The following is a 26,408-nucleotide window of genomic DNA, read 5'->3' on the forward strand; positions in this document are numbered from 1 at the left end:
GGTCGGCGCCGCGTTGATATACGCTTCAAAACAAGCTAGCCAGTGCTGGAAGTCCTTTCTGGCGTCGCTTGCGTGTGGATTCAGTTGCAGGCGATCTGGTTTAATCCGGAGGTCCATCTTCTGAATCTGATACGAATAAATTGAGGCACGATCAGTTTGACTGGAGATGAAGTTGAATCCAAACTGAGGCTTTATTAGTATCAGATGTGTGGCCTCCCACAGCAGCTGACAAAATGGCTGCGAGCATGAACCATGCATGTTTATAACCCAGCTCCTGGACGGAACTAGCATGCAGGGGCCCAGGTGAACCTGTAGTGCAGGTTCTACTGTACAACCCTTGATATAAGGACACAGTGGTTTACCACACAGTGATATTCATATCAAATCGTTTGCTTTTTAATCATTATTCTCCTGACTCATGAGGTGGTGGAGTTGGCATCAATGAGAAACGATAAAGAAACATTTACCTAGGACTTTCCTTGACTTCAGGATGGCCTAGTCACTGTGTAGCCATTGTCGATAATCTTCAAACAAATTTATGCACCGCAAGTTCTCAGAAAGAGTTATTAAGCTATTAGGAAGGCTAATGGAGGGCGGCACGGTGGCGCTGTGGTAAGCGCTGCTGCCTCACAGAGCCAAGGCCCCGGGTTTGATCCCGGCCCCAGATCACTATTCGTGTGGAGTTTGCACATTCTCCCTATGCCTGCGTGGGTCTCATCCCCCACAACCCAAAAAGATGTGCAGTGTAGGTAGATTGACAATATTAAATTGCCCCTCAATTGGAAAACAAAAGAATTAAGTACACTAAATGTATTTTTACAAAAGGAAGACTAATGGAATGCTATCGTTTATGGCAAGAGGATTTGAGTACAGGAATGGGGAAGTCTTGCTTCAATTGAATGGGAGTTTGGTTAGATCACACCTGGAATACAGTGTATAATTTTGATCCCCTTGGCCAGGAGCAGATTTCCAACCATCTCCCACCACTTTCCAGATTGGGTGAATATCTGGAGTGGGATCATGAACTTTCTGACTCTCTCAGGTAAAGAACCATGGCTGACACACATATGGATAGGGAGCAAAGGGGAGGTGAGGCGGACTGGAGTAGTTTAATGGGCTCTCCCCAAGGGCTGCCTGCTCAACGTCAATTGGCCAAATCAGAAATGATCAATTTGTGTGTTCAAAGATGAGACTTGTCCTGCTGAGTGTTTGCTGCGTTAATTTCGCTGCTTCACTTATTTCGCTTTTTTGTTGCAGCCGCCGTAGCTGGAGCGGCGCGTCCCGTCTCCTGGCAACCGGACCAGGACCCGGGGAGTCCCGAGACAATCCCAGCAACTGCCGACCGGCTCGATCCCCTCTCGACCCCAGACTCCCCCGCCCCGACCCTGGATCCCGGGCCCGGCTCCCCTCCTCCGGCTTCGGGTGTTCTTTTTCTGTTCTGCAGTTTGTGAAACGGCTGCACAATGGATACGACCATCAAATACTTGTTGGCAAGGGCAGCGGTGTGCGGCAGTGGTAAATGCAGCTCTGGGGGGGTGTTGGGGGGGGTGGGAAGGGGGGGTGTTGGGGGGGTGGGAAGGGGGGGTGTTGGGGGGAGGGAGGTTGGGGGGGAGGTTATGGGGTGTGAGGGGAGGAGGGGAGAGGGGAGGGGGGAGAGGGGGGGAGAGGGGGGAGGGGGGAGGGGGGGGGAGAGGGGGGAGGGGAGAGGGGGGGGGGGAGGGGAGGGGGAGGGGGGAGAGGGGGGAGGGGGAGGGGGGAGAGGGGGGAGGGGAGGGGGGGAGAGGGGGGCGGTGGGGAGGGGTGGTGCGGGGGGGGGGGAGGGGTGGTGCGGGGGGGGGGGGAGGGGTGGTGCGGGGGGGGGGGAGGGGTGGTGCGGGGGGGGGGGAGGGGTGGTGCGGGGGGGGGGGAGGGGTGGTGCGGGGGGGGGGGAGGGGTTGCCGGAGAATCGGCGGCCCGGCATCGGATCAACGTGGCGGGAGTTGCGGGAGTTGCGCACCCCCCCCCCGGGTGATTCTCCGACCCGGCGCGGGCTCAGAGAATCCCACCCCTAACTACCATGAAAAGTGCCATGTCATTAATTTGTTAAATGTTTGCCTGATAACATCACCAGGAGTCATTTTGAGGCTTTAATATTTTCTCACATTTTATAAACTCTCCTTTAGCATTTGGAAACATTTTATCAAATAATATCTAGGACTGTGTTACTATGTTTTGTGGAAAGGGTTTTTAAAATGTTCAATACATAAATATCACATTTATTTCTGTTGAATTATTTTATAGATTTCAGTACTTTGAAAGAAGCTTACGACTTAATAAAAGTAGCCACTGCAGAGAAGCCTACGTTAGCTGGAATCGAGACTGTTAGTCCGGATTTGTATGTTCTCTGTGCAGAATTGGCACTACAGGTAGGGAACCATCTGTAAGCAATGTAAAAAGAAGCTTGTTTTTCAATCCGAATGTTGAAATCTATGACTCAATTTCAGACTGGAAATGTGCGAGCATTCTTCCTTCTATTGCGATATTAGTCAATTGTGATATTTAACATCATTTTGTTTTGTTAGATCGTGGAATATGAGTGTTCCCAGCATTTGTTGCCTATCCTTAGTTGCCCTTGTCAATTAACAGGCAAACAGCTTGCCTGTTAATTCACATGTACCTTTATATTAATGTTTGCGTACTGTGGCACAATGGTTAGCACTGCTGCCTCACATCGTCAGGTACCGGGGTTCGAATTCTGTTGTGCAGGTTAGGTGGATTGGCCATTCTAAATTGCCCCTTAGTATCCAATGTTAAGTAATGGGTTAAGAGACATTTCAATTAGTTGTCTCATTTATGTTAAGTATCCAATAATTGACAGATATGTAAAGGGGCTTCAGGTGGCCTTTGTGTCAAGCGATGTGAAGCTAGAGTTTTGTGCAGAGTCTGTTAAAGTGAAATAAAGGTGTTATGTGAAAAGGAGCAGAACCTTTGACTCTTTATACAACAGCAGCTAAATGTCCAACAAATGGTAGCAGAGGATGGCTGCTGTGCAAATGTGAAGGGTTGAAAGATACAACTCTTGCAGACCAAACCAAGGAGTGAGTGAGAAGAAAATAAAAGAAGGTATATGGCTGAACCTATGATAAAGATGGCCGGATATGACTACCCCCCTTATTTTCTGAAAGTGCAGTAGTTATGTGGAATAAGGTAACTGCTTTGGGAAAGAGAAAACAAGGTATGGCATTGGCTCTTTCTCTACCTTATGACAGTAAAATCCGAAGCAAATGTTTTCTGAGCTGGAATTGGAAGAGTTAGACTCAGAAGAAAGTCTGGAGACTCTATTACGTTATATGGATAAGATTTATAAAAAGGATGACTTGTTAAGTGCGTATGAAGCATGGTCGGATTTTGATAGGTTCCGGAAAATAGAGGATTTCTCCATGGAAGACTAAATAATGGAATTTGGCAGACTATATAAAAGGCTGTAGAAACACAACCTGGAATTTCCATTCTGTTTTGGCCTTTAAATTACTTGACTGTGCGAGAGTGAGCAACATAGATAGGCTCCTGGTTTTGACAGGAGTTCAGTTTGCGGATGAGGATACCTTATTCGATCAGATGACAGAAGCTTTAAAAAAGTTTTTGGGGAAACATTCGATTCTGATGGCTCTGATGACCCAAATAGATCAGTCTGCAATAAAGCAGAATATGGAAGATACACTACTAACAGGGTGGCTAAATCGCACGGCTACAAACAGGTTCCAAGACTATAGAAGGAGATCGGGACCCGGAAATTATGAAGACAGAAACCCAGTTAGAACCTACAATAGGAAGATGAACCCCAGAAATGCACGGGGTATGATAAATCAATGTTTTCTATGTGACTCTCATACCATTATGCTTTCAACTGTCCAACATGTTATAATAGAGTGTTTGAAGCGACACATGACACGGAAGAGTCAGAAGAGGAAAACGATAGTGACCAGAAAGAAGGCATTGTCCTATTAACAAGCAGTTTTACGCCAGTAATAAGGGTGTTGGCTGCAGAATCCTTCAATTGTGCTGTATTGGACAGTGGCTGCACATCATGCAACAGGATAAGGCAACAGTTTTTGGAAAGACGGTGGACTTACAATTTACACAGTTGGAACACTATTGTATTCCATTGCTGACAAATAATATTTCCAAGCACAGTTGTTAAGGATGTGTTAATAGCAGTTGAAAATGGGACTTTAGCTGATAAAAAGCTTGTTGCATTAAAACTGCATAGGCAGTTTGCGCATCGTCTCCACGGAGGCTGAAAAACTTATTAAAGGATGCAGGGGTAAGCGATGAAGACTATACTAAACTGATAGAACAGGTTAGTGACCGCTGTGAAGTTTGTAGGAAGTATAGAAGGACACCAGCACGACCGATAGTAACCCTACCTTTGGCCAGAGATTTTAACGACATTGTGGCCATGGACCTTAAGATCTGGGATAAAGCCAATGATATATTTATTTTGCATTTTGTCGATTTAGCAACCAGATTAAGTCAATCAATAATTGTACGAAGTAAAGATAAGAGCGTAATTCTGGATCAAATCGTGGAAAAATGGATAGGGACAGGAATGGGCCCACCGGCAAAATTCCTTATGGACAATGGGGGAGAATTTGCTAATGATGAGTTCAGGGATATGTGTGAAAACGTGAATATCACAATTATGAATATGGCTGCGGAAAGCCCATTTAGTAATGGTGTGTGTGAAAGAACCCATGCGGTAATAAATGACATGCTCTGGAAAATTTTGGCAGATAGACCAAACTGCAAGCTAAATTCAGCTTTAGCATGGGCGGTACATGCAAAGAATTCATTGCAGATGGTTGGGGGCTATAGTCCCTATCAATTAGTGTTTGGTAGAAATCCTAAAATGGATGGAATTTTAGATGAACAGCCTCCAGCTTGGGAAGAGACTACAATTAGCTCTGTCTTTGCTGAGTATTTAAATGCATTACATAACAGTAAAAAAGCTTTTTTTGAAGCAGAAGTCTCTGAAAGAATTCGCAGAGCTTTAAGACATAATGTACGGTCATCAAATACCGTTTTCCAGCAAGGAGACATAGTATACTATAAGAGAGACAATTTTAATGAATGGCAAGGCCCAGGGAAGATCATTGGCATAGATGGCAAAACAATTATTTTGCAACTGTTAGGGTACATTCATCAAGGATAATGGGTACAGATTACAAATTTTCAAATTTAGACAGAGCAGACAGACATGACGAGGGACCAGAGTCGTCACCTGGTACACACATGTTACAGAACTATGAGGACCAGTTAACTGATTTAGACAGGGTTTCTGTCGAGGAACACAACACTTCTGATGAATTGGAACAGGCCATTTTTCCAAAAGGGCAACTGCCAAAAGTTGGTACAAAAGTGACATACTTGCCTGAAGTGTCTAGTCAATGGAAGGATGCAACCGTTATTAGTAGAGCAGGGAAGGCCACTGGAAAGTACAAACATTGGTTGAATGTAAAGCATTCAGGGGAGGGAGTCAAGACAATGGATTGGGAACACAACGTTCAAAAATGGAGGGCACAGAAACGCAGTGCCAGTTCTGATAGTACATCAGATAGTGAACAGGTACGCAGTAAAAGGTTGAGAACTATTGAAAGGACATCCCACAGCAGAAGGGAAAAATCAAGTAGCAGTAGGACAGAACGAGATATCAGGCAGGAGAGGGGACGTAGTTCATCAAGATCTCGGAACATGAGTAAGGCTATGAATATGAATAGGAGTAGAAGCCCACATGCACGTGAGATTTTGGTGGCTTCCAATAAATTAGATGAAAAAGTTGCCCACATGCACGTGAGATTTTGGTGGCTTCCAATAAATTAGATGAAAAAGTTATCAAAGGTGCCAAACAGCAAGAACTGCATAGTTGGAGTAAATTTGGGGTATACACAGAAGTACCGGATAGGGGACAAAGAGCTCTATCCCACAGATGGATTTGCATGGAAAATGTTCTTCCAGCTGGAACTTATAAGGCAAACGCCAGGCTTGTGGCAAGGGGATTTGAAGAAAACTTAGAATATCAGGATTTAAGGGTAGATTCCCCTAAGGCAGGAAAGGTTATTTTAAAGGTCATCTTGGCTCTATTAACCACAAAGGCATGGGGATGCAAATCTATAGATAGAAAAGCTGCCTTTTTGCAGGGGCATCAGCTCCAGAGAGACATTTTTCTCTGTCCTCCGAAAGAGGCAGTTAACACAGAAGGGGTACTCTGGAAGTTGAACAAATGTGTATATGGATTAAATGATGCGTCTAGAGTCTGGTATTTTTCGATAAGGTCAGTTTTGTTAAAGTTCCGAACAGACGCCGGAATGTGGCGGCTAGGGGCTTTTCACAGTAACTTCATTTGAAGCCTACTTGTGACAATAAGCAATTTTCATTCATTTTCATTTCATTTAAATATATTGGACTGGAAGTCGGACAGACTAAGTTAGGGGCACCTTTACGTCAGCAATCCTATTTGAAAGCAGATCCAGCAATGTTTTACTGGCACTATAAAGGAAATCTTTCTGGCATATTTATGATGCATGTCGATGATTTTTTGTGGGGTGGAACTAGTGATTTCAAAGCTATTGTAATCTCTGATTAGAGGAAAGAACTCAGGGTTGGAAGTTAGGCATTCGGTGCATTTTACCGTGCAGGTTTAGCACAGGGTTAAATCGCTGGCTTTGAAAGCAGACCAAGGCAGACCAGCCGCACGGTTCAGTTCCCGTACTAGCCTCCCCGAACAGGCGCTGGAATGTGGCGGCTAGGGGCTTTTCACAGTAACTTCATTTGAAACCTACTTGTGACAATAAGCGATTTTCATTCATTTTCATTTCATTTAAATATATTGGACTGGAAATCGGACAGACTAAGTTAGGGGCAACTTTACGCCAGCAATCTTATTTGGAAAGCATCAGCCCAATAGCAATTAGTCGTGGCCGGGTTTCACAAAAAGACGCAATGGTTTCAAAGATGAAAAAAGAGCAACTGCGAAGTTTAATTGGGCAACTGAATTGGTTAGGTAGACAGACTAGACCGGACGTGAGCTTTGATGTCTTAAAGTTGAGTACAAAAATGAAAGATCCCAAAGTGGAAGACATAATTAAGAGCAAATAAAGCGTTGGCCAAACTAAAAATGCAGGAATGTGTTTTGAGGTTCCCGGTTTTAGGGGACCTTAGGCACTTGAAACTCATAGTTTATCGTGATACGTCCAATGCAAATTTATGTGATGGGGTTTCAAGCGCAGGAGGTTTTATAATTTTCCTTTTGGGGAACAATGGTAAATGTTGCCCTCTTGTGTGGGAAACAAAGAAAATAAGGAGAGTGGTAAAAAGCACTATGGCTGCTGAGACGTTAAGCCTTGTAGAGGCGGTGGATATGGCCTTTTATATCAAGGGTTGTAATCCCGGGATTACTCCCTGTGTCACGTACCAGTGAGGCTAGAAATAGGAAGATAGAGCAGCTAAACACGTGACTAAACAGCTGTTGGAGGAGGGAGGGTTTCAGTTACCTGGACCACTGGGAGCTCTTCCGGGGCAGGTGTGACCTGTATAAGAAGGACGGATTTCATCTAAACTGGAGAGGCAGAAATATCCTGGCCGCGAGGTTTGCTAGTGTCACATGGGATGGTTTAAATTAGTATGGCAGGGAGGTGGGTATTGGAGCAATAGGTCAGAATGTGAAAAAAGTGAGGGAGAACGAGGAAATAGAGCCACTATGGCTCTGAGGAAGAGCAGTCAGGGAGATGTTGCTGAAAACAGCGGGACTGGTGGCCTGAAGTGCATTTGTTTTCATGCAAGAAGTATAACAGGTAAGGCAGATGAACTTAGTTTCAAGTACTAATCCAAGCTCTATGATGTTGTTGCCATTACAGAGACCTGGTTGAGGGAAGGACAGGATTGGCAGTTAAACATTCCAGGATTTAGATGTTTCAGGCGGGATAGAGGGGGAGGTAAAAGGGGTGGAGGAGTTGCGCTACTGTTTAGGAAGAATATCACAGCTGTACTGTGGGAGGACACCTCCGAGGGCAGCGAGGCTATATGGGTAAAAATCAGGAATAAGAAGGGTGCAATCACAATGTTGGGGGTTTACTACAGGCCTCCCACAGCCAGGGGGAGCTAGAGGAGCAGATAGATAGACTGATTTTGGAAAGGAGTAAAAGCAACAGGGTTGTTGTGATGGTTTATGTAGGCCACACATAAATTAATACTTTCAATTAGGATACAGGGTTAGGTTGGGGTGGATGTGGAAGTATACATGAGTGGAGTGCTCTTTCAGAAGGTTGGTGCAGACTCGATGGGCCAAATGGCCTCCTTCTGCACGGTAGGGATTCTATAATTCTATAAGTACCTAGAATTTTAAACGTTGTGTACTTCAAATAAATAGGTACTACTCCCTAACTGGATTGTAACATGGTAGTCAAGTTTTTGGGGTGTCAAGCGATGAGTACACACTGCAGATTTCACAGCCTTTGACTGGCCTTTGTTGCCACAGTATTTATATGACTTTTCCAGTAAAATGCCTGGTCTGTGGCAACTCCCAGGGTGTTAATGGTGTGGAATTCAGTGATGCTGTTGAATGTTCAGGGGAGATGGTTAGATTTTCTTGTCAGAGATGTTTTTATTTATTTAAAGTGCCCAATTCTTTTTTTTCCAATTAAGGTCAATTTAGCGTGTCCAATCTACTTATGCTGCATATCTTTGGGTTATGGGGTGGGACTCACGCAGACACGAGGAGAATGTGCAAACTCCACACGGACAGTGACCCGGGGCCGGGATTGAACCCGGGTCCTCAGTGCCGTGAGGCACCAGTGCTAACCAATGCTTGTTAGAGATGTTAATTGCTTCAATGTTACTTTCTGGATATCAGCCTATGCTTGAATTTTGTCCAAAGATCTGAGGAGCCGTGAATGGAGTTGAACACTGTACAATCATCAGTGAGCTTTCCCATGTCTGACTTAATGATGGGGGAAGGTCAAGGAAGACAAATTCAATCTTGGCTTTCAAAAGGGAGTTGGATAAATATCTGAAGAGCAACATTTGTTGGCCTGTGGAGAAAAGACAGAAGAGTGAGACTAGCTGAGTTACTCTTGCACAGATCTATAACATTCACAACTGTCTGAAGGGCCTCCTTCTGTGCTGTAACCATTCTGTGATTCGATGAAACAGTTGAAATGGTTGGACCTAGGTCAGTACACTGTGGAATTCCTGCAGTGATTTCCTGGAGCTGAATGATTGGTCTGCAAAAATCTCAACATTTTCCTTTGTGCGTGACTCCAACTGGTGGAGCTTTTTACCCCTGATTCCCATTGACTCCAGTATATTTATTGCCACACTCTCAAATGCTGCCTTTGATGTCAAGGGCTGTCCCCATTACCTTTACCTCTGGAATTCAGTTCTTTTGCCTTGTTTGGATTAAGGCTATAATTAAATCTGGAACTGAGATGCTGAATACTTTGCTTTAGACGAACAGCAATTGCAGCTTTGTACTTTATAAATATTCCCAATGAGGAAGGGATTTGGTAGATCTTGCAAACTGAGCTTCCATAGAAGCAGCACAGTGGTTAGCACTGATTCCTCACAGCGCTAGGGACCCGGGTTCAATTCCCGCCTTTGGTGACTGTGTGGAGTTTGCACTTTCACCCCGTGTCTGCGTGGGTTTCCTCTGGGTGATCCGGCTTTCTCCCACAGTCCAAAGATGTGCAGGTTAGGTGGATTGGTCATGCTAAAATTGCCCCTTAGTGTCCATAATGTTAAGTTGGGATAGGGTGGAGGCATGGGCTTAAGTAGGGTGCTCCCTCCAAGGCTGGTGCGGACTCGATGGGTGGAATGGCCTCCTTCTGCCCTGTAAATTCTATGATTCTATGATGCTAGACAAGTTTTCAAATATTTTGTCGTCAGCATAGCTGGAGAGAAAATGAAAGCAGTCGTTTTTTTTATTTGTAACTGATATTTTGGTTTAAGGACAAGATTCTCTGGCCTCTCAATGGTGTGTTTCTCTGCAGCGGGAGGCAGCCCCGCCATGACCGGCGGCAGGATCTCCGCAACCCCCCCCGCCCCCGCTGCTGTCAGTGGGATTTCCCTTTGAACCCACCCCATGCTGCCGGAAAACACGGGATGGAGGAGTGCCGTCATCGGGACTGGAAGATCCTGTCGGCCTGAACAGCCGCAACATGTTGCCTATTTTGTGACAAATTGTTCCTGTAATATATGCTCACTTAAATACCAGATTCTGTTTTCTCTTAGTTTGAACGACGAGATATTAGCCAGGATTGCCTGAATATGTATTTCAAGGGAACACTCCCTCACAATCATTTTTTGGGTCGAGCATATCTTTGCCAAGCTCAACTGTATTCTCCAAAGTCTTCTGTGGATGTTGTAAGTAAATGCAATAATGAAATTATTTCAGAAGAGAAACCTTAAATGGCTGTTAAATGTTAAAATTTGTGAACTTGAACATAGAAAGCTGTGTGAAAAGTTTATTTGTAACCATGCAGGCGTGTGTGGTTTTGAAAATGCCTATAGATCTCCTGTGGCATTGCTCACGACAAATCCGATGATATATTTTTGTAATACGGGTTTCCCTTTCCTATTAAAAGATAAAGAGAGTGATGTTTAACTGCCAGACACCTGTTTCTCACTTGAAAATGTAGGTGGCTGGGGTGCAAAAGTCAGATTGGATAGGGAGGCACCAAAACCATCCCTTTGAACCACAAGACGAACCAGTAAACCGGCAAACTTCCAGTTACAGAACAGACAAATGTGAAATGACTGGCACTATTTCTCTGCTTTTCATACTTCTCATACTTTGAAAATGTAGCAAACAATGGTTTACATTTTTGTTTCTGAAACCCAATCCAGAATTTGAGCAAAAATCTTGACTGATGTTTCATCAGTGGGAGTAGTCAGAGGGTATTTGAATGGGGGAAGGGGTGGGGGCTGTTGGTCAGAGGATCAAAGGCTAGGCGGGGGTCACTCTGAGTCACTCTGACGGGAGGCAGTTCTGGAATTGGACAAGAGTTGGACTAGGATTTTTCCTGGGTAACTATTCAGGTAGGTTCTATGGAACTGTCTGAAATCTCGAGCTCAAAGTCAGGGACATCTGCTGAGGGTCCCAGGGAGCAGAGCAATTGTCCATCGGAAGTTCAAACTTCCCGGGCAATTCCCACTTAGGTGCTGAAGGTGTCTGTCCCAGAACTAACCATGCCTAGTCATGCAGTTCCAAAACAGCTAGAAAACTGGCATTTGTCCAACAATGTGGAAAATGTCCCAGGTTTGCCTTGTCCTCAAAATTCAGGACCCAACTTGACTGTCCCCCCAAGATGTAACTACCCCCAACCTGATTACCCCCTGACCCACCTACTCACCCCATCCACCTACTCGCCTCACCCACCTACTCTCCTCACCCACCTACATGCCTCACCCACCTACCCGCTCTCTCTTACATGCTCACCCACCTACCCACTCATCCACCTACCCACTCATCCACCTACCTTCTCACCCACCCCCATGCTCTTCACTTCACCCCCATGCTCTTCACTTCACCCCCATGCTCTTCACTTCACCCCCATGCTCTTCACTTCACCCCCTTACCCTTCACTTCACCCCCTTACCCACTTCACCTACTTACCCACCTTGTCCACCCTCATACTCACCTACCCTATAACCGTGCACACCTACACATTTGTGTACCATTCATTAACACTGAAAGACAGGCGGTAGAATTTTTCGTTCCTGAGACTACCTGTTGATGCTGGGGCAGGATGCGTAGACTTCTACAACAGCAAAACTGGCTCCGCACCTGGACCGATTCAACGATCGTTGAGGGGCTAGCATTGGCGCCACGTGGAATCCAATCGAATCCAATGAGAAACGGTAACAGATTCGCTGGATTCGCAATTGACACTCAGGAGGCTGACAAGCTGCAGCCTCATATACACACTTCACTGCCCACACGCACCATCCCAGCCAACAAGATGGCACCGGTTGGGTTGGAGCATGCCCATCCTATTGATCAGTCGGCTGGTGCCAGAGGGCACCTGGGGATAGTCTGGGGGAACACCTATAAGACCAATGGCCTTAAGCGGCATGTGCAGCTGTATGGCTGCCTTGCAGGCCGCGGCAATGGTGTTCCATGCCCGTCCTTCACAACCTCGCAGCCCACCTCCTGGCCATCCCCCGCTACTCCCCCCTCACCCTTCCCTCCCTGCCGTCCTGGCAAAAACCCCTAGCTCAAGAGCACAACTGTCAGCACACTCTGGCACTGTTGGACACTTTTCGTACCCCGTCTCTCTCTCTCTCCCTCAGCAGCCATGATGCCTGTTTTACGATTTTTAAAAGCACAAGTGAACCGCACCGCCGGGAATTCGCCCCAGTGAGGCGGAGAATCACGTAGGCCCTGGAGAATACGGGATCAGGCCCGCTAATGATGTGCCAACAGCGTTGGTTGTACATGCGAAGTGGAACGCATTGACACCGCTGGCGAGGCACAGGAAAATTGCGGATTTGATGTGAAACCAGCACTCACCATGATTTTGGCGTCAAAACCGATTCGCTGTCCAATTGTGTTTCCCGATTCCGGCAGCAGCAGATGGCGAATCCTGCCCAGGACATTTAATGTTACATGTGCCAACTAGTGCCATAAAAGGGGAGTGTGTCCTGTCTTTCCCCAATTCTACTGCAATCCCACTGAGCCACCCGAGGGACACTGGGACCATTTCTCGGGAATCCAGACTCGATCCGGGAAGAATTGAGGTGCAGCAATAGGTTGGGGGAAGTTTATGAATGCAGTGACCATCCAATTACCATTGGAAGCGTTGGAAGATCCAGCCTAATCGCGCCCTAAAAATGTTACCATCGCACCTGACCCCAAATCCATCCGTGTTTGGTTGTGAAATTCATTCCAATGTCTTTTTTAATTTGGATAGTTCAATTTCATAATTTTTTGAAGTGGAATTTATAGTTAAATGATCATGCAGTGTTCCTCCAATGGAGTTTATAAATCTATTGAAAACATAATTTTCATATTTCTCTAAACTGCATAGTGTGAAGAACAGGGATGAGTCATATGTTCTTGTTCAAAAAGTATTGCATGCAATTTGATCAACATGAAGTACAACAATGAAATTCATGAATGTTTGATCATAATTTAACCAATGTTTATTTTTCAAAGGCTGACTGCTTTATATTTTGTTTTATTTCAAACCTAAAAGCTTTTTGTCACATTCAAAATGGTTGATATTGAATGGTGTGAGCTTCCACAATGTGAAAATGCCCCATTTCTAAGTTTACATTGCTTTTCATTGGATAAGGTGATTGTTTTGACTGCCTAACGGCCTGTTTTCTCTTCCAGTCTGATTTAAGTAAGGCTACACGGTGCATCCTTACGACGATAACATACTCAAAAGCCGAAAAGAGGTATGATAGTTTCAGTTCAGCAAATGAAAATGTTATGTTTATAATTACAAAATAATTCAAATATCATTGATGTAATGTACACGAGTTATATGATTGGGAAAAGAAAGATAAATTATTTTTTTCCTTCCATCCTTCTAAGTTTTTTAGCAACATCAGATAAGTCTGGACCTTCAGATGTTACTTTGCATTATTCACCCACACGTTTTTGTGCTGTTCTCAGATCTCTCCACGGACAGATGAAGCACAGTTGTGAAGTATTCCGAAATGTAACTCCATTAGATCTGGGATGATACACATTTACTTAAGGAAACCGGCCTTCTCAGCCCCCGAGCCACTTGTTTCTTGGCAATGCCCGTTCGCTGGCGACGGGATTCTCTGTTCCAGCAGCTTGTCAATGGGATTTCCCATTTAAGCCGACCCCACGCCACCAGGAAGCCCGCACTGCCAGCGGGGAAAAAAAGAATCCCAACAACTGGAGAATTCCGGCCCTGATCATGTTGCAACTTTGTTCCTCCCTGTTTTGCTGCAGGAACTAACTACAAGACTACTTGCAGGGTGTGTCTTAGGCATTATTATTCCCCAACTGCAGTTGTGCAATTGGGATGCATCACTTTCTCCCTGGGTAATACCATCCCATTCCAGCCTCCCCGAACAGGTGCCGGAATGTGGCGACTAGGGGCTTTTCACAGTAACTTCATTTGAAGCCTACTTGTGACAATAAGCGATTTTCATTTCATTTCATTTATTTTGATTTATGATTTTTCAGGATTTTCAAAATGATCAGTCTCTTCCCCACACTCATTCCCCAAATTAAGCGCAATGGGTCTTTTAGGTCTCAAAAACGTATTACCAGGATTTGCTGGCTTGTGAATGTTTGGCTACTCAAAATTTAAAAAGGATCTATCAGCCATCCATAATCAGAATCAATTGCATAGCATTGTTTAAGTTTGAATTCTTCCTCTATCCAGGTTATAATCAATGAAACTTGCAGTGTTATCCCAAAATAGACTTGCTACGGAAAACTAACCACCATTTTTGTTTAATTGCTTATGTAGTGTCACTGGATTTACAGGAATAAAACAAAAAGAACCCCTAGAAAAATTACCTAATTCTAATACATTTTCATTTGCCAAATCAAAGATCCTAAATAGTCGATTAATAGTTATGCTGTAAAAGTGAGCAGTAAAAACCCCCACTTATTTTACAGATACCACTTCTTGGTTTACAATGCATCTGTTCTATATTGGAGGCTGATAAGGCCGTTTATAAAGCCTGGCTTCTGTTACCATGTGATCACAAGTCTTCTTGAGGTTATAAAAGGATTGCAAGCCACTGATGATTTAGACTACCAATGGAGGGCTGAATTAAGGATGTAAGCTACTTCTTATTTTTCTTGCACAATGACACCACCCGTTTAACCCCAAATTATTTCATCAATCTAACAAAAAAGTGTGCAGTTAACATTGTATTAATTATAACTTTGTGGTTTCAGTCTTTGAAAAGGAAATATTTATAGTATTTCAGTCCGCCAAGTAATATCAGTGTATTGTATAGTGGATGTTTAAAGAAATGGCAATCACATACTGTGCAAAATGATTCATTTCTATTGTAATTGAAGGGCAAGTTTCAAGCAATGTTCCTTTTCATTATTAATTGTTAAATAGTGATTTTGATAGTAGATAAGAGCTGATATTTAATACATTACAATATACAATGTTAAGTATTATAAAGTTCGCAGTGCTTGAGAAGTGATAGGTGAAAGCGTGGCATTTAGCCATATATGCTGGGGGCTTATGAACTTTGGCAAGATGTGGTTTGTATCCCCTTTGATCTTGTATCAGTCACTATTGAACCATAGAATAGAATTCCTACAGTGCAGAAGGAGGCCATTCAGAAAGAGCACTCTACCAAAGCCCACTCCCCCACCCTATCGCCATAATCCCATAACCCCACCCAATCTGCACATCTTTGGACGCGAAGGGGCAATCTAGCATGGCCAATCCACCTAACCTGCACATCTTTGGATTGTGGGAGGAAACCGAAGCACCCGGAGGAAACCCACGCAGACACGGGGAGAACGCGCAAACTCCACACAGACAGTCACCCAAGGCTGGAATTGAACCCACGGCCCTTGCAGCTGTGCTAACCAATGTGTCGTCCCTGAGGCATTATAAAATTTGGCAGCTCTGGAAGGTGAAACAGGATTGCTACAATTGGACTTGATGTGAAATTTGGCTCACAGGTATTTGTCAACCATGAGGGGATGGACAGGAATTGGCATTTTAGCACTGTATGTGGCAGTACTTGTTTTTAAAGTGAGCACGACAGACTCACTGTGCCATTTCACTGGCCCTAGCCTAAAGTATCTTTGCTGGTCAGGTGCACTGACTGAGTGTGATAGTTTCATCTTTATGAAACGGCCATGTTTCTTTCCCATTCTAGTTTGGCTTTGTTGATGTCAGATCAGGCAGCAAATGGAATACTACAGTTGGCCTCACTGCGCCTGAACCGGGAAGGGGAAAATTTAGCCGAGGTTGGCTTACGTCCAATCAGTGGGGCGGGAGGATGTGTGTGTTGGAAGGCTTCACGAGCGAGAGGATAATCATAATTTTACATTTCTAGTTATGAATTATATAGTATTACGTATTTTAAGTGTCCAATAAATGTTTCTAATTCTTATTTCAGTGCACTCGTTGAATGTTATCTGGATGCTGCACAAATAAAAGATGCAACAATGTTTGCCTACAGTACAGCAGAATTTATTAAAACTCGTGTTCCACATATGTATAAGAAGATATTTTCTATACAGGTAAAATAAGTTACATAGATATTAAATAAGATTCAGATTTTACACTGCATAAATAATTGAGCTGAATAGCTAAAATATTCAAAATGAATCCTTACTAACAGAAGGGGATATTTAGGTCTAATCAGGGTTTTTATACATTATGCAAGAAGTATAAGCCACTTGCATAGAACCGTAAGTTTTTATTTAAACTAGGACTTCAGGAAAAAAAACATCAAAAAGCTTTTTTTCAGTTATTTTTGTGAAAAATAAGCGTCTTGAATCAAATAAATTTCTATGAATAAAAATGGCATGTGGCGCAATGCAGAACATGTTTGTCTGCTGAAAAAGTGGGCTAATAAGAGTTTAATTGTTAGGCTAGGAAACCAAAATTTGAGGTCAGTTAAAGTTTAGTTGCTTTTCAGGCTAGTCAGAACTTTAAATGGTAAAATGTCTCACGATATCAACTGATCGCTTCCGATAGCTGTGTAAAGTAAACTACCTTCTTAATTTTTGTTACTATGAGGTGCATTTAAATATTGATTATTTAAATGGTCAAAAGTAGCACACTGTAAAACACTCACAGAAGAGTCAAAGGATGCGACTTAACAAAAAAATAAGTCCCGTTTTGGGCAGGTATAGCTGGGTGTTTATCAGCACCTGCAGCACCGAGAATGACCCTGCTATCTAAGAGGACTCTGTCTTTTTTTTTTGCCTCAGTGGGGAACACCTCACCCAGGCCACACTTATCCCATTTCCTGCCCTGGCGAGCTCAGCTCTCCTAAAGGCAGGGCAGGGGCCTGATCCCTGACGAGGGCAACCTGGCACCTGGGTACCTTGGCGAGATTAAAGGGCTTTGTCATGTCACCAAGTCCGCATGTCGAGCCCTTAAATCATGCCCAAAATCTTTTTGTTTATGTCAGGGTCTGATTTGAAATCAACAATTCTTAGATTATTTCTATTGAAGGATCATACAATCGAACTATCAGAATGTAATCTATGTGAATAAACCATGTTTTCAGATTTCAAAGTATGAGGTGTCTTCATTTAATGTTAGAACACTGAGGCCAAGTATTTTGCTCCTTGATTACTTCTGAGAACACATTTTAAACATGAAATTGTTGTACTTTAGGTGCATCACAAGCTTGTGGATCTTTTCAAAGTCGCTAAAGAGGTCAAAGAATCCATCAAACTGACAGTAATTTATAAAATTCACAGACTGAAATCGTAAGTGCCTAGCTTAGGTCAATATTTTTATTTTCTTGAAGACGCAATAACAGTATAAATTTGCTGGAAAAGTATTGAATTAGACCAAATTTTATGATCAAATGGCACTAACCATTTGCTCAGAAATGATTGATTTTTCAACTAGAAATTCCTCTCAACCAGCTATCAAGGCAACACAGTGCCCTCTACAGAGCACCTTTATTTTTATTTAAGTTGGCTGCCATTTTTTTCAGCAGGCAGCCGCTTCGCTTTTAGTTCCATCGCTTGTTGGTGAGAATAATGACTTAGCTGAACAAATTATACTTCCCACAGTATAACTACCATTGGAATGAATTCTGATTAATCGTGATGAATGAACCTTGTCAGTTTAATTTCTATCTTTGATAAGAACTGAATGGAAGGCTACAGAAAGGCCGTTGAGCCGAGGTTGACCTAGGAATTGGTGAGGATTTGGGAGATCCTGGAGAAATTATAGGTTTTGGTGGACGAATGGGTGACTAGGAGAGATAGTTGGGTTGGAAAAGTAGAGCGGGGTTGCCAGGACAGATTAATGGAGTGGGATTCTCCCATGTTCCTGCCAATGGGTTTAATAGTGGGCGGTGGCAGAGGTCAAATTCGGCAGGAGTCAGAAAATAGGTTTTACGCAAGCGTGAATTTCCCGTGGGATCTTCTGCTGGTGCCCACCATGACAGATCGAGAAATCCGTTCAAAATGATTTGCAACTCGCTAATGGGATGTAGATGAAGGCCCAACCAGAATCTTCCCCCCCCCCACCCCCCCCTCTTGATTCTCTGCCAAGCCAATGAGAAAACATGTTGGTCCAGAACATGTCTGAACAACATTAAATATAGGAGGAGGCCATCCGACCTTTCAATAGAATATAGGAGCAGGAGGAGGCCATCCGACATTTCAAGCCTGCTACGCAATTCATTATGATCATGGTTGATCTTTCAACTCAAGAGCCTGATTGCGTCTTCACCCCACATCCTTTGATCCCCTTTGTCCCAAGGGCTATATCCTAACTGCTTCTTGAAAAAATACAGGGCGGGATTCTCCGTCGGCTGACGCCCGAATCGGGAAACGTGATTGAGCGGAAAATCGGTTCCGATGCCAAAATTGTGGCGGGTGCCGGCATCATGCCAAATCGGAATTCTCCATCGCCTTGACAGCGGCGTCAATGCATTCCACTCCGGAAGTGCAGTAAACGCTGTTTATCATTAGCGGGTCTGACCCAGTATTCTCCAGAGCCTCCGTGATTCTCCGCCTCCACTGGGGTAAACTCCCAACGGCGAGGTTCTCTTGTGCTTTTAAAAACCGTGAAACAGGTGCCGTAGCTGATGAGGGAGGGAGAAGAGGTAGGACATGGAGAGGCGCAACTGTGGGCTGCCGGTCCTGATGCTGGTCGGGCTGGCTGGCGTGAGGGGTGGGGCCCTGCTAGGGTGATGGGGAACATGAGCCGCAGGGCCAGGGAGACCCACCAGGGGACTGGAAAACTGTCCAGGCACAGACCACCATTGCCACGGCCCACAAGGCAGCCATCTTGCTGCGCACTCCACTGACCACCCCACTGACCACTGGCCCCTAGTTACTGGCCATATGGGTGCTCCCACCTCATCACCCCAGCCCCCACTCTCTGTCCTAGCAGCCCCCCCACCCCCCGCACCCCAGCCCCCATACTCCACCCCACCCTCCGTCGAACCAGCGGGGCATTACATGGCCCACCAAAGGGCCAAAGGGCAATGCCCACAGTAGCCCCTACAAGGGGGGGGAGTGGGCGTGCCAGACAGGGGCTGTGGAATGTATTGTTGGCATGGGCAGCGGTAGTTGACGGTACCCCTTGGCAGGGACGGGCACCAGTGCCAGAGGCCACCATGTTGCCGGCACTGACGGGGCCAGGGGTGCGGGGATGCGGTACGATGGCGGGTGTTGTTGAAAACTCACCACTATTCTTCGAAGTCCCCCTATACCAAAAAGGGCCAACATTCCAAATGGTGAACAGGGATTCTCACTCCCTGACTCCGATGCAGGCTTCGGTGGGTGCTATTCAGGTCAAACTATATTTTTAGGTTATCCCCCGTATAACCCATACCTTCACCGAAGATTTCATCTACTTACCACTTAGTAGCATCGATCCTGGGTCCCGCATTGCTAAGTAAGTAAAGTAGACTTTGGAATAACCACTATTTCAGGTTAAATCTTTTAAGTTATTTTATTATTATATTTTTTCTTTTAAAAGCTGCAATTACTGTCTTTATAGAAAGGTATAAAGATCTTGCTTCTGGATCATTCTGGTTGGTTGAAGGGACCTTCAGGCCCAACTTGACAATCAATCTTTTAAAAATCTGGTCTTTAGATGTATTTGCTGGTGAGCTCGGTTGCTGTGTCCTATCTTTCCCATGGACCGAGCTGTGAGAGCTGGCTCTGCTGACTGTCTCTGAGCTGACTCTGCCTCCTCTTTAAATTCTGGTCTTCCTTAGATGTATTAGCTGTTTTAGCTCGGTTGCTATGCCCTGTCCCTTTCCCATGGCCGAGCTGACTGTAATCTGACTGAGCTGCTTGTTCCTTCTCTGCTTCTCCGCCTCTCTGCTTCTCTCTGAGTTCTGGTAGTTCCTGCTCTGGTCTCTGGGTTTATATTCTCTTTCTAACAGTTATTAAGTTTTTATGACTTTACTGTAAAGTAACGTTTTTCACTTTGATTGTAAAAAGTATCTTTGATCTAAACATTCTAATACAACTAAGTATTCATTTTGACATGACTTCATCTCATAGATCTTTGTGATGTTCAAAATGTTTTGACTTCAAGAGGTGTTACTTTTAATTCCTGTCATTTCTATAGTTTTATTTTCCAATTGTGTCCTCAGCTCATAATTATGACTTTGATTTTAGCTTGAAATTATGTTTCTCGTAGACTGATAGTCTCCAATTTTCTTTAATTTACTTGGTGTTAGCAGAATTTCACACCTAAAATTGTCACCAAATTCAACTGAACCTCATCCTTTCCTTTCCAGCTGCTTACTAAGATGGTTAATTTCAATGAAGGTGTGAACCATTGTTTTTAGCCTCATACAAAAATCCTGTTTGTTTTGTTTGCTAAGCCTGTTTGACCAAGGCTATCTGCATTTTATAATCCTGCTCTTTGCAGCTGCTGTTAACCCTTTGTGGGATCTTTCCCTACATTCTCTCATGTTTCTCTCAGACCAGATATTGCCAGACATCCATGTTTCAAATGACATCTTTCCATATTATCAATTACAGTGGGCATGTGGGGGCAGAGTCCATAGTGTTAGCCTGGGCCACTGTGTAGCCCGATGGACCTGGTAGGCACAGGGGTACGCACCATGCTAACATGGATATTGGAATTCAACCAGCACTGGTGGCCTTCCTAATCGCCGCAGCCCTGGGTAAGGCACTGCAGCTGTACGAGCTAGATCTGCTTGAAGAGGAGGATCATGCAGTAGTGGAGCCTTGCCAGAGCAACAGGAGACAGCTGCTGAGGATGGAGAGTCGGCTTTCCAACAGGCCAAGGAGGAGGCGGTTCAAAGGGGGCACCATATGAGGCCTTGTGTGTACCAGTAGCACCTGTCATTTGAGGACCTGCTGGAGCAGGCATGCCGTCGAAGACTCCAGCTGAGCAGGAGGACAGTGCACCATATGGACCCCACTCACTTCGGACATACTCTCTTCCACCTCCTTCCGTCAGGAAAAAGATACCAAAGTTTGAGGTCACGTACCAACCGACTCAAAAACAGCTTCTTCTCTACTGCCATCAGACTTTTGAATGGACCTACCTCGTATTACATTGATCCTTTCGCTACACCTTGCTATAACTGTAACATTATATTCTGCAGTCTCTCCTTCCTTCCTTATGCACGTTATGCATTGTTTGTACAGCAAGCAAGAAACAATACTTTTCACTGTATACTAATACATGTGACAATAATAAATCAAATCAAATCAAATATTTGCCAGATCATGGCACATCTAGCACCGCGGGGGAATGGGGAGGAAACACGCTCCCAGCGACTTGGTGTCACGCTGAACATTTACCAACGGGGTTCTTCCAGGTGCCATAGGGGACCTGACCGGGATCTCCCAGAGCTCGGTGCACGGGTGCATCGGTGCCATCATGGAGGCCCTATATGCCCAGTTGGCACAATAGATCCATTTCAATGTGGGCTGAGCCCACCAGGATGCTTGGGCAGCGGAGTCCATTGCCAGATGCTTCGCTTGGGTCTAGGGGTTGACTGATGGGATGCCTGTTGCCTTATGAGCATATGCAGATGACAGGCTGATCTTCACAAACAGAAAGGGGTCCCACTCGATAATGTGCAGCTGATGTGTGATGCATGTCTGTGCCCGACACCCGGGCAGTGTGCATGATGCCTTCATCCTGACACATTCGACGATTCCCGGCCTCCTCGAGGCGCACCCCCAGCTGAGGGGGTTAGATCCTGGACGACAGGCGTTATCGCTGCGATCGTGGCTGATGACGCCGATGCGGAAACTCACTACAATGATGCCACGTAACAACCAGGAGTGTGATTGAGCAGGTGCTTCGGCATTCTGAAGATGCGGTTCAGGTGCGTGGACCACTCTGGAGGGGCCCTCCAGTCTGGGGCTGGGAGGGTCGTCTGCATCATGGCGACCTGCTGAGTCCTCCACAACATCGCGCAGAAGAGGGGCAACGTGCTGGAGGAGGATGAATGCCAGTCCTCGTCCGACGAGGAGGATCCGGGGGAGGGCGAGGATGGATAGGGCAGGGGTCCAGGCAGACGCGGGAGGCCAAACAACGTGTGGGCTGAGGCCAATACCCATGGGATGCTCTGATTGCCTCCAGATTCACCGATTGGGAGGGGGGGGATTGGCCAGGGGCATGGACACCAGACCACTCCCCCCCCCCCCCCCCCCCCCCCCCCCCCCCCCCCCCCCCCCCACTTGCAACCCCCTCCTTGATACATATCTGCAACACTACAGGGTGTAGGCCCTGGATTGGCATTGCCCTAACCTCTATCCCTAAACTGTACCCTGCACCCGTGCCAAATTAACTGGTGTTGATTTTTCTGACCTTAGGCGCTACGTCTAGGTGGATCCCCTGATGGTACATCAGGAGTGGAGGCGGCCGACTGTGATACCAGCCCTGTGACCTGGGTCCCCTTTGGTGGGCATCTTCTGGGGCGGCCGGATCTGGATGGGCCCAGCTGCTTGCTTGGGTGTCCCAGGTGGTGTGATGCCACCCTGTTCTGCCCGCTGCCCACCAGATGTGTCAGGGACAGGTGGGTGTCCAAGATGCTGTAGTGTTCCATCACCTCCCCTGCGTGAGTCATTGGCACGGGCCCCATCACCACTTCATCGTTCTGTGTGCCCAATGTCCCCCGGCTACTCCATGGGACGGGGTGCGAGCGGAGATAGCCGCTGAGGTTCAACCGCCATCTGGCATTGCCAGTCCTGAAGGCCGTTGCTGTCTCGACCAGGGTCTGCATGCTCACGGCTATGGAGCACACAGAGATTGGACCACCTCTGTCTGAGACTGTACCACATTACTCTGCGATTGCTCCACCACCTTCTGGGTCTGTGCCCCATCTCGCACAGTTTCTCAATGGAATTGATCCTGTACCACGTGGCGGTGGTGCTCGCCCCTCATTGGACGATGAATTGGTCCAGGTGCGGTGGCAGCAAGCAAGAAACAATACTTTTCACTGTATACTAATACACGTGACAATAATAAATCAAATCAAATCAAATATTTGCCAGATCATGGCACATCTAGCACCGCGGGGGAATGGGGAGGAAACACGCTCCCAGTGACTTGGTGTCACGCTGAACATTTACCAACGGGGTTCTTCCAGGTGCCGAAGGGGACCTGACCGGGATCTCCCAGAGCTCGGTGCACGGGTGCATCGGTGCCATCATGGAGGCCCTATATGCCCAGTTGGCACAATAGATCCATTTCAATGTGGGCTGAGCCCACCAGGATGCTTGGGCAGCGGAATCCATTGCCAGATGCTTCGCTTGGGTCTAGGGGTTGACTGATGGGATGCCTGTTGCCTTATGAGCATATGCAGATGACAGGCTGATCTTCACAAACAGAAAGGGGTCCCACTCGATAATGTGCAGCTGATGTGTGATGCATGTCTGTGCCCGACACCCGGGCAGTGTGCATGATGCCTTCATCCTGACACAGCTTTGCCGTCGGAGAGCTCTGCGAATCCAGCCCCGGCCGGACTTAATCTCAGGAACAGAGAATTCCGCCGACAATGTTTTGCCTCAACTATTTTCTATGGTAATGAATTCTACAGGTTCACCACTCTCGGTGAAGACGTTTCTCCTCATCTCTATCCTAAATGGTCGACCCCGTATCCTTTTTCTGTGACCCGTGCTTCTGGACAACCCCACCATCGGCAACATCCCTCTTGCAACTGTCCTGTCTAGTCCTGTTGGAATTTTATAGGTTTCTATGAGATTCCCCCCCCTTCATTCTTTGGAACTCCAGTGAATATAATCTTAACCGACTCAACCTCTCCTCATATGTCCAACCTGGTATCCCAGGAATCAGTCTGGTAAACCTTTGCTGCACTCCCTCAAGAGCAAGAACTTTCCTCCTCAGATAAGGCGGCCAAAACTCACAATATCCCAGGTGTGGTCTCAGCAAGGCCCTGTGTAATTGCAACAAGACATCCCTGCTCCTGTACTTGAATACTCTCGCTATGAAGACCAGCATACCATTTGCCTTCTTCACTGCCTGCTGCACCTGCATGCTTACCTTACTGACGCATGAGAACACCCAGGTCTCATTGCACATTTCCCTCTCCAATGTATGGCCATTCAGATAATAGTATGCCTTTCCAGTTTTCCTACCAAAGTGGATAACCTCGCATTTATCCAAATCACATTGCATATGTCATTCATTTGCTCTCTCATGCAACTTGTCCAAATCACACTGAAGGATCTCTGCATCTTCCATGTAGCTCACCCTCCCACTCAACATGGAATGTAGAAGATGGGACTTGAATTGGATTTGTTTATTGTCACATGTACTGAGGTACAGTGAAAAGTATTTTTCTGCAAGCAGCTGAACAGATCATTAAGTACATGGGAAGAAAAGGGAATAAAAGAAAATACATAATAGGGCAACACAAGGTATACAATGTAACTACATAAGCACCGGCATCGGATGAAGCATACAGTGTTAATGAGGTCAGTCCATTCGAGGATCATTTAGGAGTCTGGTAACAGCGGGGAAGAAGCGTTTTTGAGTCTGTTCTTGCGTGTTCTCAGACTTCTATATCTCCTGCCCGATGGAAGAAAAATGAAAATCGCTTATTGTCACAAGTAGGCTTCAAATGAAGTTACTGTGAAAAGCCCCTAGTCGCCACATTCCGGCGCCTGTTCGGGGAGGCTGTTACGGGGTTGAAAGAGTGAGTAAACCAGGTGGGAGGGGTCTTTGATTATGCTGCCTACTTTCCCCAGGCGCGGGAGGTGTAGATGGAGTCAATGGATGGGAGGCAGGTTCGTGTGATGGACTGGGCGGTGACCACGACTCTCTGAAGTTTCTTGCGGTTCTGGCTCGAGCAGTTGCCATACCAGGCTGTGATGCAGCCAGATAGGATGCTTTCTATGGTGCATCTGTAAAAGTTGGTAAGAGTTAATGTGGACATGCTGAATTTCCTTAGTTTCCTGAGGAAGTATAGGCGCTGTTGTGCTTTCTTGGTGGTAGCATCGATGTGGGTGGAGCAGGACACATTTTTGGAGATGTGCACCCCTAGGAATTTGAAACTGCTAACCATCTCCACATCGGCCCCGTTGATGCTGCCAGGGGTCTGTACAGTACTTTGCATCCGAAAGTCAATGACCAGCTCTTTAGTTTTGCTGGCATTGAGGGAGAGATTGTTGTCGCTGCACCACTCCACTAGGTTCTCTATCTCCCTCCTGTATTCTGACTCGTCATTATTCGAGATCTGGCCCACTATGGTCATATCGTCAGCAAACTTGTAGATGGAGTTGGAACCAAATTTTGCAACGTAGTCGTGTGTGTTCAGGGAGTAGAGTAGGGGGCTAGGTACGCAGCCTTGCGGGTCCCCGGTATTGAGGACTATTGTGCAGGAGGTGTTGTTGTTCATTCTTACTGATTGTGGTCTGTTGGTCAGAAAATCGAGATCCAGTTGCAGAGTGGGGAGCCAAGTCCTAGGTCTTGGAGCTTTGATATGAGCTTAGCTGGGATTATGGTGTTGAAGGCGGAGCTGTAGTCAATAAATAGGAGTCTGATGTAGGAGTCCTTGTTTTTGAGATGCTCTCGGGATGAGTGCAGGGCCAGGGAAATGGCGTCTGCTGTGGACCGGTTGCAACGGTATGGGAATTGCAGTGGATCAAGGCGTTCTAAGAGTATGGAGGTGATGCGCTTCATGATCAACCTATCGAAGCACTTCATTACGACTGAAGTCAGGGCGACTGGACGGCAGTCTTTGAGGCACGTTGCCTGGTTCTTCTTTGATGGTGGTCTTCTTGAAGCAAGTGGGGCCCTCGGAGTGGAGTAGGGACAGGTTAAAGATGTCCACGAACACCTCTGCCAGCTGCTCCACGCAGGCTCTGAGTGCACGACCAGAGATCCCGTCTGGGCCCATCGCCTTCCGAGGGTTCACTTTCAGGAAGGCCGATCTGACTTCGGAAGCTGTGATGGTGGGTATGGGTGAGTTATGGGCTGCTGGGGCATTCAACAGCGGATTGTTGGTTACCAGCTCGAACTGAGCATAGACTGCATTGAGTTCATCGGGGAGGGGTGCGCTGCTGCCGGAGATACTGCTCGGCTTCGCTTTGTAGCCCATTATGTTGTTTATCCTTGCCACAGTCGCCGAGAGTCTGTCTGTGAATCTGGCTTGGTTTGATATTCTCTCTTGGCATCTCTGTTGGCTTTGCGGAGGTCGTATCTGGATTTCTTGTACAGGTCAAGGTCGTCTGACTTGAACGC

General features: G+C 46.0%; 1 protein-coding gene across 2 annotated transcripts in view; it reads left to right on the forward strand.

The window, feature by feature from the left end:
* The first annotated feature begins 1,323 nt into the window (after nt 1–1,323).
* The window catches only part of cfap46 (cilia and flagella associated protein 46), a 368,598-nt gene continuing 343,513 nt past the window's right edge, over nt 1,324–26,408 (forward strand). For both annotated transcript variants that reach the window (XM_072479134.1, XM_072479136.1), the window contains exons 1-7: nt 1,324–1,515; nt 2,281–2,405; nt 10,264–10,395; nt 13,370–13,434; nt 14,642–14,806; nt 16,120–16,243; nt 17,352–17,446. In XM_072479134.1, the coding sequence (XP_072335235.1) occupies nt 1,464–1,515; nt 2,281–2,405; nt 10,264–10,395; nt 13,370–13,434; nt 14,642–14,806; nt 16,120–16,243; nt 17,352–17,446 (758 nt within the window). In that variant the 5' untranslated portion in view covers nt 1,324–1,463. The remainder of the gene's footprint in view (nt 1,516–2,280; nt 2,406–10,263; nt 10,396–13,369; nt 13,435–14,641; nt 14,807–16,119; nt 16,244–17,351; nt 17,447–26,408) is intronic.

Source organism: Scyliorhinus torazame, chromosome 16, assembly GCF_047496885.1.
Source record: "Scyliorhinus torazame isolate Kashiwa2021f chromosome 16, sScyTor2.1, whole genome shotgun sequence".
NCBI classification, from domain to species: domain Eukaryota; kingdom Metazoa; phylum Chordata; class Chondrichthyes; order Carcharhiniformes; family Scyliorhinidae; genus Scyliorhinus; species Scyliorhinus torazame.